The sequence below is a fragment of the Stomoxys calcitrans genome, chromosome 5 (assembly GCF_963082655.1).
Source record: "Stomoxys calcitrans chromosome 5, idStoCalc2.1, whole genome shotgun sequence".
In the NCBI taxonomy this organism is placed as follows: domain Eukaryota; kingdom Metazoa; phylum Arthropoda; class Insecta; order Diptera; family Muscidae; genus Stomoxys; species Stomoxys calcitrans.
Genome location: NC_081556.1, coordinates 3,832,300 through 3,846,349, shown reverse-complemented (window position 1 = coordinate 3,846,349; position 14,050 = coordinate 3,832,300). Strand labels below are relative to the sequence as shown.

The window sequence follows — 14,050 nt, the reverse complement described above, 5'->3', positions numbered from 1 at the left end:
AAGCGGCTCAGGTAGGGTGTAATCCACACTGCCTAAAACATCGGATATTGTATCAAGGATGGCACTGTGTCCGTAGCCGCCACATGACCAGTGAGAAAACTCCCTTAACCTCACGGCAGTGGTCGCTGCAATTTGGGTAGCCACAATGTCCAGAGGCATAAGATGTAGCATTAAATTCAGTGCATCAGATGGTGTCGTCCTCAGTGCGGCTGTGATGCACAAATTTAGTCATTACATTTATAAAAAAATTTTAACTTCATCCCAATGAAACTTTATATAAGATTTATGAAACATGCTTCATAAAACTCAAACATATGGGATCAATGAAACATGTCATAACATTGATGAAAATCAAACATATTATTTATGAAAAGTTTTTCCTTATTATGAACATACTATGAACATTTTCTTCACATGTATGAAACAAAAATTCATAAATGTAACTACTTTTTTATGAACGATCATATTCATACATTTTTTTTATAAAAAATTTTCGTGATAGTTATGAACAAAAGGTTATGAAAGCGGATCTTAACACTTGTGACGAAAAATTCGTTGTGTGTAGTAAATGCAAGTTCCATTAAGTCTGTCTGATTCCAGTTTTGTCTTTAAGGCAAAGAGGTTATTTTTATAGCTGAATCCGAACGGGGTGCAACTGAGAAACTCCTCTTTATAGAAAAAATTAAAATGGCTGAAGGCCTCCCTAATGTAGCGCGCATTAGTTAGGGGATACCCTAGCACCAACTAAAGTTTCGGATTTTCTCAACAGGATTTGAGCCCGAGGGTAATAAATAAAGCTTTTATGGGCTACAGACCTCTTGTCGGCAGATCGGTCTATTTGGCAGCTGTATCTAAACATAGTCCAATTAGAACTATACTTAGGTCGGACGTCGGAAGACTTTAAAAATTCATTGTTTCAAATTTCAGCGAAATCGGGTAATAAATAAAGCCTTTATTGACTTCAGACCCCTTATCGACAGATCGGTCTATATGACAGCTACAATATATCTTAATATAGTCCGATCTGAACCATATTTAGGTCGGATGGCGAGAGGCCAAAACTATTCGCTGTTTCAAATTTCAGCGAAATCGGTAAAAAAATAAAGATTTTATGGGCTTCAGACCTTTTATCGGCAAATCGGTCTATATGGCAGATAAATCTCAATATAATCCGATCTAATCCATATTTAGGCCAGCTACTGGGAGGCTTGAAATAACCCACTGTTTAAAATTTTAGCAAAATCGGGTAGTAAATAAAACTCTTTGGGCTTCAGACCCTTTATAGGCAACTATGGCTAAATATAGTCCAATCTGGACCATATTTGGGTCAAATATCGTAAGGCCTTAAACTACTCACTGTTTCAAGTTTTAGTGAAATCGGAAGAAAAAAATAAAGCTTTTAAGGGCATTAGACCCTTTACCGGCAGATCGCTCTATATAGCAGCTATACCCAAATATGGTCCGATTTGGCCCGTTCAAGAACTTAACCTGCGTGCATCAAAAAACGTATCTGTGCCAAATTTCAACTCAATATCTCAACTTTTGAAGGCTATAGAGTGATTACAACCGGGGGACACACGGACATTGTTAAAAAAATTTACGACGATCCGAAATGTATATACTTTGTAGGGTCGGAAATTGAAATTTCGATGTGTTGCAAACGGTAGTGGGTAGAAAAATAAAATATTCAAAATTTCAGTTAAATCGGGTGGTAACTGCGTCTTTTAGAGACTCTAGAAGTAAAGTCTGAAGATGGGTTTATATGACAGCTATATCTGGCTACGGATTGATTTCGAGGATACTTGACTGATAACGAGCATGCTTGACACATTGTCTGAAAGTCGCAAATTACCACTTGCAAAATTTCAGCCAAAACAATTATTAACAAAACAATTTTTAAATGAATACAAAAAAAGTAAACTTACCTGCAAACTATTTCATGAAAAAGTACGCGAAGATGTCCACTGTCATACTGGAAACTTGTAGTCTTTTACGTTGAGCCATTAACGTTGCAAATTTTTATTTGAAAAGTACGCGCACAGACCTATTAACATAATGAACATTTATAAACATTTACCAAAAAACCAACACTCAATAAATTTCCCAAGCTGTTCCAATTTTAAGGAAAATTTTAGGCCTGGCTATCCCCATTTGTTTCATTTTGGCTATATTATTTTAAAATATCACTTCGCGCTTGTCTTGCTTTATATCTTTACTTTAATGCGAATGTTCTTCCCGCATCTTTACAACTTTTTTGATTTCTATTTGAAGCACCAATTTGCGGGCCACCATTGATTGCTCTGCTGCACATAACATTTTTCTGCTTTATAGTGATGATTTAAGAACTATTCAAATATTACACTTCTGTAAATGTTAAATATAACAGATCACCAACACATTTTCACTAAAATTAATTTAAATTTCTTTATTTTTACTTTTATTAACACAACAACCAGAACTCAATTGACTTACAAAGTAAATAAACAAAAACTAAACGCAACAAATCAAATCAGCTGTTAGTAATCAATGCGTAAACGCATGGTAGATTAATAAAGGTAATAAAGGCAGAGTCATACCATCAGAGACCAACGGAGTACATTCCTTTCTAATCAACTTTGATTTTGCCAGAAATCTAAATGAAATGCTTGCTAAAACAATTGTGATTATTTTGTGGTATTATCCCTGAAGTTAGACACTCGTAAAATACCGTTTTATTGATGATTTTCTTATTATATAAAAATTTTCAAGATATATGCTTAGAAACTTAACAAAATATTTGCTGTGTTTTATTTTAGCACATCTATCCCGAACATCGAAGTTCTGGATAAATTAACAGTGCAAGCTTATGTAGAACATTTGTCTTCAGGATTACCAAGATATGTGTTTCACAACTAAGTGTGGCCACTTGCATGAATACATCTATTTTGAATGGACATCTATTTTGAATGGTCTACCTTTCAGACCTACACTGGAAACATTTTTTTGCGTTTCATTTTGCCCTTCACTGCATATCTATCCATTATTATAATAAAACACTGCTACTATAAGTTCAGAGATAAATAGAGTTACAACAAGTCTCAAACAGTGTTATACTTGTTGGGCTTATTATTTGTTATTGGGTTATGGTCGTAACTACTATTGATAAAACTTTGTTTACAAAAAAAACAAAAAATAATCAAATCACAATCATAAAGTGTCAATGCCCAATCACAAGAGGGCTTAGCAATATGTTTATTCACAATAGCAATATGTTAGTTATAAACTCAAACTTGAATAATATTTTGAGTTATGTTTATGAAAATGGATGAAAGGTGCTCACAAAATCAACATCTGTATACTAGGGTTTCCTATAATAAAAAAAGGCTTTTTAAAAGCGTGCTAAGTTCGGCCGGGCCGAATCCTATACACCCTCCACCATGGATCGCATTTGTCAAGTTCTTTGCCCCGTATCTTACATATCTTTAAACAAACGAAGGATAATGGATAAAAATTGCCATGCTAATAAAGCCATATCAGTTTATGGATCGATTCGAACCTTACGAGGTTTGAATGTTGGAGACCACAGTTGACGTCATTATGCAAAATTTCAGCCAATTCAGATAAGAATTGCGCCATATCGGGGCTCTAGAAGTAATATCGGGGGATCGGGTTATATGGGAACTATTTCAGTTTATGAACCGATTTGGACCATACTTGGCGCAATTGTTGAAAATCAAACATGCAAGGTTTCAGCTAAATCACATGATAAGTACGCACTCTAGAGGCTGAAGAAGTCAAGATCCGAGACCGGCTTATATGGTATCTATATCAAATTATGAACCGATTTAGACCATATTTAGCTATGAAGACGATGTTATAATACTCATTAGGGGTAAGGGCAAAACCAGCTATGCAGAATGGCCGAAAGGTTCCTGCATATGACTGGGCTAGACCCAGGGGTCTCAGTGTTAACCCAGAGAAGACAGAAATATGCCTGTTCACGAGAAAAACGAAGCTGAGCCAATTTTTCGTACCACGTTTCCTCAATAAAACGATTTCGACATATGACAAGGTCAAATACTTAAAAGTGATCTTGGATAGGAAACTTAATTTGAAGTGTCACATTCAGGAGAGTACTGAGAAGGTTCACAGATGTTGGACACTATGTAGATGGGTCGTCTCGGATACCTGAGACGAGACTTGAGGTCGAGTACGAGGCACTGGTGCCAGCGGCACAGTCTTGGACTGACTGAACCCTAGTATTTCCGTCTGGAAGATCATGTTACACGGATGGATCAAAGCTAGAAGAAAGATTGGGCCTGGGGGTCTACATTGAGAACCCATACTTTAGACTGCCTGACCATAATATGGTCCTGCAGGCGCGGATCCGGGCGATTACGGAATGCGTGAGGTGGTGTGGTGCTAACTCGAGGACGTCGAATGTAAACATCTTTACGGACAGTAAAACCGCCATAAGGGCAGTAACGAGCAGGACGGTAAGATCACTAACAATCTTGGAGCGTAAGAAGGAGATTTAAAGCTGTTCTGAGGATGGCACAACTTGCATCGTTTGGGTAACGGGCCATAACAGTGTAAGGGCGAATGAAAGGGCAGTGAAGGACAGAGAACTACCGTCGATAAACTGCGTCGACCCGAAAGTCTTCGGGTTAACCGCAGTCCAATTTAAGGGAGTGGGCGACAATCGTGCATGTTACACTGTGGAGCAGTCGGCAGTAGGCCGAAATTCCTATAGGGTGATCCGGATCGTGAGAGGACGATGCTTTTAAAGCTTTTGGTGTCATAACGGTATGCATAGGACTACGAGCTCACTTATGCAAAATCGGTGCGGCAAGTGATAGCATGTGGGGAAGATGATTAGACGTTGGATCATTTCCTTTGCCATTGCCCGGCTTTCGCGGCCAACAGACACCGGTACTTAGGTGGGGGACACGATACTGGACATCAACCAACTTAGGGGCGTGGTATGGAAAACAATTAAGGATTTTTTAAATAGCACGGAATTCCTAACTTACTTTACTTTACTTTTTAGTTTTTTAGAGCGCACAACAAGCTGATTACTGGCTAAGTCGTTTGTCCATAGTGACATGGGGTGGATTAATATCTGCAGCCTCTTTTCAACCTAACCTAGTATAGTTGTTGGAAGTCATACAAAATTTCAGCCAAATCGAATAAGAATTCCGCCGCAAAGAGGCTCAAGAATATCGGATCACTAGGCAGCTATAACTGGCGTGGTCCATAGATTTTCATATCCACCTATGACTCTGAAACACTAAGTTCGAAACCTGAGAGGAATTAAAAAAATTTAGTGGCGGCTTTTGTACCAGGCGACATTTGTGCGTTATCTTTGTGGAAACTTTTCCTATAAGAGGTGTCGCCCTGCAACATGCCTTTCTAACTCGGCTATAAAAACGAGGAACCTTATCCTTAAGCATAAACTGGCATCGGACAGCACTCATTGAGATGTGTGAAGTTTGACTTCTGTTACTTAATGGAATGTTCTTGAGCAAAGTTGAAATGACCAAATATGATACGATCTAGACCAAATTTGAAACAAACTTAATGAGGTTACATTTTGTCACTGTTTCATATTTCAGCGCATTTTATGACGTCTAGACCTTAAGTCGGAGATTCCCCAGCTTCGTATACCCATAAAGGTTAAGATCTCAAGCAAAATGTAAGCTCAATATCTGCATTGTTAAAAGTTGGAGCAAGCTTAGAAGGGACGAACATCACTTAATCGTCAAGGACTTTTAGAAGTAGGTCCTTTGACATTGAACTAAAACGTTAATCGAATAGCACACATATACAGTATTTATCACCTCTGGAACACAAAATTTTGGTAACTAAATTTGCATTTATATGGAAGACCTTTTTCAAACACCTTTAAAGCAATGTCTAACTCCCCCAAAGAAACTAACTCAAGGACAAAAATAATAAATTATCCAATAAACTTAGCCATTACTTAGTTTTTCCCAATCTCCACAACATTTTCCATTAATAAAAGTTGGCTACTTTGAATTTTAATCCATTTTCCATAAATTTCCAATATCATTAATCAAAGCGAAACTTGAGCGTAAGTTCTTGGGACAGCAACTAGAGTGTACGAGCAGCTCTTAGGCAAGACACAAAGTGCACAAAGAAAGACCCAGCAAGATGCCTTTGCCTTAAACACCCGGCTACGATTTATTCCCAAGAGAATGAGCTGTGAGTTAGGTCAAGGTTCTGTTTTACATTCCATAAGAAAAGAAATAGTAAATTTAATGGAAGGGTAGCAAAGACCAAAACTAAGGACACGCATACTAAGTAACTACTCTTAACACCAACACCAACTAGCAACACTAATGTTAAAGCTTGCTAAAACTATTACTCAATTAATATGAAGAAAAAAACAACACATTTTCCTCAAACACAGGAAGAGGACAACAAATGAAAATGTACCACAAAATAAAACGAAATAGCAAAATATCCATGAAAATTAAAAGAAAACTTTTGTAAAGTTCTTACTCCCGCAAACAAAACAAAGCAAAGCAAATCAACAAAAACCCCCCAACACACAACAATCTTAATGGGGCAAGCAACAACAAATGGAAATTATTATAATAATATTTTGTCATAAACAAAAAATAAATATCCACAACCCTCTTCTCAGCTGCCTTAGAATGAAGAGACGACATTCGTTCGCAATAAACAAATAATAGCTACAACAACGACAAAGCCGAAGAAAGACGCAAAGAAATTCAAGGTGACACGTTTCTTTAAAGGAAATGAAAAAGAAACACAAAAGGCATATTGGCGTAACGAACGCAAAGCAATGCTAGGGAAAAATTGTTTTAAAGGATATTCTCGGTAGACAGCGTACAACTACAACGGCAACAAACGAAAAACGAAAAAAGTTCATTAAGCTTTACCCCTACCCCCAACAAGCATCTTTAAAACGGAAACATCATAGCTGGCAAGTTAGGCAACTAATTACAGAACCTCATAAGCAAAAGAAGGCAGTTGAAATCATGTTGTGCTGTGCCACAGACAAAGGCCTTAGAGATACAATGCACCAATGCAACCGCCAAGCAAAGCCCAGGGCTCAAAGGAAAACAACCAAATTCCTAATTGGTTGAGATAAACATCAAAAGCTCAAAAAAAACCCAAAGCATAATAATAACCACAAGCAATATTTTAACCAACAAAAATTATCAATCTGAATATCAACCAATGCAAACCAAACTAAACTAAACCAAAACCACAACCACAACAATAATAATAATTATAAAAATAATAATAACAAAAAATACAACAACCACAAATAATTTATAAAATGCCTTTCGGTCGAAAATCACCATTCGAGGCATTGGCCTTACCCGGTGTCATTTTAGCCTACAAATACAGTCAATTTCGTCAGAGACGTCGAGAAGCTGCCAGTCGCCGTGTTACGGAACGAGAGCTCTCAGCATTGCATCATAAAATCGTAAGTACCATTATTTTTAAGAATATTTATTTTATAATAAAACCAAAAAAAGGAAATAAACACAAAAAGATAGCAAATATATCATAAACCACATTTATAGGCTCCCCACATACATTGCCAATGAGTGATGGGTGACGTATGGGTAACCAAATAATGGCAATACCAACAAGTATACGCATGGTGGCTATGTGGCTACATAAATAATAGGGATTGCAATATGGAGGAAACATGTTTTGTTACACACTTTTAGAAAAAGGAAAAATATGAATGCCCGAATGATATATAGGCGAGTAAATTGATAAATTGTGCAGATATTTGTTTATTTATCAAAAATCTAGATATAAACTACAATATATTGTAGATATTTAATGAAAAAAAAATTTTCTGCAGCAAAATTGTATTCATTTCATAATATGTGTATAAATATCAATTAAGAGAAGATAATGCCGACCATATAATAGCCAACACCTACACTACAAGTGTAAGTTAGGCGATATCAAATACTGACGCTGTGTATGAATTTGAATGATTTCGTCTTTGGGACAGACGGGCGGACAGAGAAGCGGGCAACGAGACGCATAGAGACACGGACAGAAAAATGGACAGACAGACAAGTGGACGTACTGACATGGCTTGATCGACTTCGAAAATAAAGGCAATATACGTTAGAGTATCCTAAAAACCCAATAATTTCTTTCAATAAGTAAAGAATGCTATTAATTTAAAAAGGAACAGTTTAGATTAAAATACAGTGAGTATATATATATTTCATGAGATATAAGTTACTATGACCAACATCGTAACAATTTTGCTTAGATTTTACAAAGTTTTTTAAATAATGTTCTATTTGGTATCCATCAAGTGTTGCCGTTTTGGGTAGGTTTTCATTCTATTGGTAGGTTGGTAGAATGACCTCAGTTCTTTTTGGGTTTTCAACATAAAAATATCAATTTGATTACTGAATTAAGTCAAAATGATTTCACTTCCTGTCGTTTCTGTGTATTGGTTAAGAGAGCAAAATAAGAACCAATACTATTGCAATGGGCCTCACTATCTTAAATCTCATCGAAAAAAGTGCGTAAGATCTAATTTTGACTAGTGTTAACCCCTCTGTACACGATGAGGTCCCATTTCAAGTTTCAAGGAGATATCTCTACACGTTCTCATACGACACATTTTTTAATGTTTTTTTTTCGATTTTCTACCACTGTGCGTTGGAGCATTTGTGGTGTGGTATGGAAAACAATTAAGGATTTTGTAAGTACCACGAAATTTAGGTTAGGAGCTAAATTTTCTTTTCAAGGTTACGTTTTATACACTCCACAATAGGATGGTGGACATATGAATTCCATCACTCCCATTGTAAAACACCGAAATATTGATCTGAGACCCAACAAAGTTATATATGTTCTTGATTGTCTTTACATTCTATGTCGATGCGTCTGTTTGTCCGACCGTCTGTCGAAACCACTCTATCCTTCAAACGAATAAATCTAGGCGCTTGAAATTTTGCACGAATACTTCCTACTAGTGTAGATCGGTTGAATTGTAAGTGGGCTATATCAGTCCATGTTTTGATTTAACAGCGATATATGTCGCCAGCATTATGAGGGGATAACCACAGCTAATAATGTTTTGATGGTCTCGCCAGGATTCGAACCCAGGCTTTCAGCGTCATAGGCGGACATGTAAACCTCTGCGCTACGATGGCCTCTTATGTCAATGAGTGTTGTCCAATTCAAGTTTAAGTACCTTTTTATCATTTAGAGAAGTTTAACACGGCTGAATCGTTTCAAATATTGCCAGCATAAATGTGGGCATAATCACCGCTGAAAATGTTTTACTGATCTTCTCGCCAGGATTCGAACCCAGGTGTTCAGCTTTATAAGTGGATATATTAGTTTTTGCCTATAGGCCTATATATTAGTCCCTTGTGGGCGAAGAATAGTTCATAATTTCCGCATTTCCCTTACCTATTAAACAAACTCAAGTGTAAGTATAGCTCGAATATATTTCCTTTAACATCTCCAAAGGTTGCCTTTCTGCTTTCTAACCTCCCAGTGTTATTGAATTTAAATTACTAAATTACCTCTTGTAGAGAATAACTTAAATTTTTAAAATTTCATTTCATTAGTGAAGGTGTGTTTAGAATCATTCAAGCGTTTAGCTCTTCATTAGTTGTTTATTCATCTGTCCTTTATGTTAAAGGCAACGACCATCACTTCAGTCCAATGCTGGCATAGTTGTTTTATGAAGCTTTAAAAATTACATTCTCTACACGATTAGCCGTCCGTTCGCCATAGCCTCTTTCTCTCTCTCTCTCTCTCTCTCTCTCTCTCTCTCTCATTCCTGGATGCTGAAAATTGAAAACCTGCTCTTGTGCACACACACATACCCACACACACATAGGCATGTATAGACTGACCTTTGTCTTGCTGCCTGTCACTCATTGACAGACACAACAAGCACTCGAACATCTTAACCACACGGGCACATACATACCAAACAATCATCACATATATCACATGTATATGCGAAAACCGAAATGTGTTTGTATGGCTATGAGACCATCATGTTGTAGTTACCTGTAAACAAGCTTTTACACTTCTATTGGTCCTCGACATAGTCATCATCATCATCATCATCCTCATCAGCAGCAGCAGCATCCTCGTCCATAAGCTTAGTATAGGTATTCGTGTGCTTGCAGGTGTGTGTTTGTTTGTTTGTTTATGTCGATATTGTGAACTCTCGTTTTCTTTGTATTCCCTTACAGAGTAGGCAAATAAAAGGACATCTTTAACCATGCCCCCCCCCCCCCCCCACGTTGTCAGTTTTCTCTTGTCATAGTAAATATTTTGCCGCTGTTGTCATTCAAGCTCCCCCCCACCACCCTTCCCTGTTGGCTCTCTCTTCTCCATCTTCTCTTTGTTTTTGTGTATACTTTGTTGTAGTTGTTTCTTTCTTTTTGTGGATTAAATGATGCTTATCTGTTTTATTTATGGTTTTATCGTTGCTTTTAGAAGGTAAGGCCATGCCGATGGTGTCGATGTTATAGGGCTAGGTGCTGCTGATGGTAATAAGTGGCCGTGTTGAAGTGGGCCACCAGTATGGGCCATAACCTTTTCTGTTTTGCCGCTAAGAAGAATTAAATTGAATTTGTTGTTATGTGGACATTTTAAAATTGAATTGAGTCTCACTTTTCTTTCAATGGGGCGAGAAGGAAAGTGAATTGGGTTGGGGAGCAAAAAAGGGATGAAATAAAGGGTATTTGATATAGTGAATTAACCATTAGCAAAAAAATATAAAGGAAGACTTAAATTTCACTTTATATAAATTTAATTGAGCTACTATCAACGGGCTCACGAAGTCAAATCGGAGGATGGGATTATGGGGGAACTATATCCAAATTTGTCCTGTATCAGCTCCCAGTGACCTCTATCTATCAAAAGTATCTGTGAAAAATGTCCATGAAACTAGCAGATTTTGACAGACAGACGGGACCCAAAATGTAATATGAAGGTACGACTGACGCACAAGGGAACAGAAATGAAAAATCTAGAAAAAATCTCCTATTTGAAAACAGATAGAGACAACTCTTTGACATTTTGAGTGGTTAGAGCTGAGATGTTATCGAGATGATATGCAAAATTTTCTAAGACCTAGGTGGTCCAGGATCATCTCGGCAGATTTGACAGTGAAGGGCCAAGAACTGCCGTCAATAAACTTGGGTAATCCAAAGCCTTTCGGGTCGACAAAACCAAATCATGCATCAAAAAGAAGAGTGAAAAAAAACGTAAATCACAAAATACGAGTAGGTCTTGGCTAAAATTCCTTACAATAAATATTAAAAGGCGAATATCATCGAAACAAAAAGAGAAATTGCAGAGCTCAAGCGGACTTTTTTGTAGGGATTATTGATCACTATTCAGCAAAAAGATGTCGATATTCGGTCTCAAATGAAAACTTGGCAACCCAAACAATTTTTCGAAATGCCAATGTGACAAAATTTGGGGCCCTGACGAGGGGCTCCCAGACCATACATAAACTTTGCTCTACGTCTCGATAACTTCCCAGCTCTAACCATTCAAAATTTCTAAGAGTTATCTCAACCCCCTCTCAAATAGTAGATTTTTAACTAGTGGTTTTCGATTCTATACCACAAGTGCAAGGTGGTAGTGAGAACATTCCTTATAAATCATTTGGACCACAGGGCGTATGGTGTTAATTATTAAAACTCATACGCACTGGTGTACCGATGCCATTAATAAGAAATTTCCAACCAAAACAAAACAGAATATGAAAGAGGCGGTAAAAATGGAAGACAATGTTTTGGAGTTTTGAAATTTTACATCATATGAATGCCTTAAAGATATAGGGACTATTTTTTGCTCCCAATTTTAGGTTTAAGACCCTTGCAATCCTTGCGTTTAGGTATATAACGTCTTTGGCAACATAATATAGTTAACACTGCGAGGAATATTTTGGTAGAAATTTTAGCCCTCAAATGTCTGAAGAAGTGTTAACATTTGTCCCAACATCTGTTCAAAATGTCATTAAAATCGATTCATATTTCGATATAGCTATGGCAAAAAGTTAACACAATTTTGTTCCAATGTTTCCAAATGATGCTTAAGATGTTCTATTTGATGTCTCACCATAGGAGCAAAATTGTATCAAAATCGGCTTAGATTTAGATATTGCTCCAATTTACATATATTATTGTTACAGATGCCAGAGTTTTGCTCCAATCTTTACAAATTTTTCCACAATATGTTCACATATATGCTTAATTTCATTAAAACCTGTTCAGATTTGGATATATCCTCCCATTGATATTTTTTTCCGATATAAGCTATTTATTATGGTTACAATTCCCACAATTTCAACAAGTGTGCTTAATTTAACTAAAATCGGTTCAGAGCTATAAGGGCTTTAGATGTCACAATTCAAATTCGATATTCACAGAACCATTGCTCAATATGTTCTCGTTGATGTCCTAATATTGCAAAGTGGGATAGAATAAAAAACAAAAATGTGCAGTTTGAGGACGGGAGAGATAGTTCCTACAATTTTGAACGGTTAGAGCTGAGGTATTTACAATATGAACAAGGTGGGGTGGGCGCATCTTGACTGGTCCCTAATGGTGGTTTTCTCGGTATTTTGAAAATTTAGGGTGCCAAACCTTCATTTGTGGTCCGATTTCCAAAAGTTGTTTTGGTGATTCTTAAAAATCGCTACAAAAGAGACCGCTTGAGGTCTACAATACCTCTTCTGGTCCAGATGGGATTATTCAGTTCGACGTTTGAAATTTGGCAAGATAAAGCGTTTGGCAGGGCCGAATCTTGTATACCCTCCATCATGGATGGCGTTTGTCAAGTTCTTTGCCCAGTATATTTTAATAGTCAAATGGGATAATGGATAAAAATTGCTAGGCTATTGAAGCTATATCTGGTTATGGACCGATTTGGACCACACTTGATTTGGATGGTGGAGACTATAGTAGAAATCATTGTGCGAAATTTTATATAAATCGTATAAGAATTGCGCTCTATAGGGGCTCAAGAAGTAAAATCGGGAGATCGATTTATATGGGAGCTATATTAGTGTTACTGTTGTGCTACTGAAAACGGAATTTCCGACCTTTTTAGAGTCAAATAAACTTTGAAATTTACACTTTTTCGTGACATGTTACTGTAAAGTGCTACTTTTTCTGCAAAAGTCAAAATTTTATACAATTTGCAGAAAATTATTTTTAATTGAACATAGAAAAATCCCAAAGTAGTCATTACCGCGCACAGTGCGTTAGGCAAAATGGCGAAACACATGAGAATCACGCCAAATTTTGTCTTTTTTTTTGATTCTTTGTTTACGCACCGCAAGCTGTTTATTCCCATGACTTTCTGGTTGGAGCTACTTTTTGGGTTCATTCAAATCCGAGACAACGTAGGCGTAGGATTATTTCTCGTTTTGTTCTAAAGTCAAAGAGGTAAAGGTAAACAGATCACATGACAGATTGCCTCGTTTTTCGGTACCGCATAGTTCGGAGAAATTTTTCTCTATTTCTACTGATGATCAAATTCCGGAAAATGTCCCCCTGCAAAGGGTGGAAATAGGCTAAGATTTGGATATAACTTACACGTACATACATTACCAAATAATCATTTATAGACCCATAACAAGCCCATTTTTTGGAGGTCACCGTAGCGTAAGGAGGAGATAACCACCTCTAACAATATTTTCTGATATTCTAACCAGGATTCGAACCCAGGCGTTCAGCATCATAGGCGGACATGCTAACCTCTGCGCTACGGTGGTCTCCAACTAAGCCATTTGAAAAAATGGTAGCCATGTAAAAACTTCTACCCGAAGAGGTTGTGGTAGTTGTAACAGTGTGTTGTGCACTGAGGCAACAGCCCTTGCCGATGAAATACTCCATCGGGACAATCCAATACGTACAACCGGCTCCCTGGGGATTGCTCTAAAGAGGTGTCGCACTGCGGCACGCCGTTCAGAAAAGGAGGCCCCTTATCACTGAGCTTAAACTTGAATTGAACATCACTCATTTTATGTGAGAAGTTTGCCAAGGGC

General features: G+C 37.2%; 1 protein-coding gene across 1 annotated transcript in view; it reads left to right on the top strand.

Moving 5' to 3' along the window:
• LOC106082275 (integrator complex subunit 6 homolog) overlaps nt 1-14,050 on the top strand; it is a 120,761-nt gene that overhangs the window by 49,694 nt on the left and 57,017 nt on the right. Inside the window, exon 2 of the mRNA XM_059369461.1 lies at nt 6,650-7,462. Coding sequence (XP_059225444.1) covers nt 7,313-7,462 — 150 coding nt within the window. The 5' untranslated portion in view covers nt 6,650-7,312. The remainder of the gene's footprint in view (nt 1-6,649; nt 7,463-14,050) is intronic.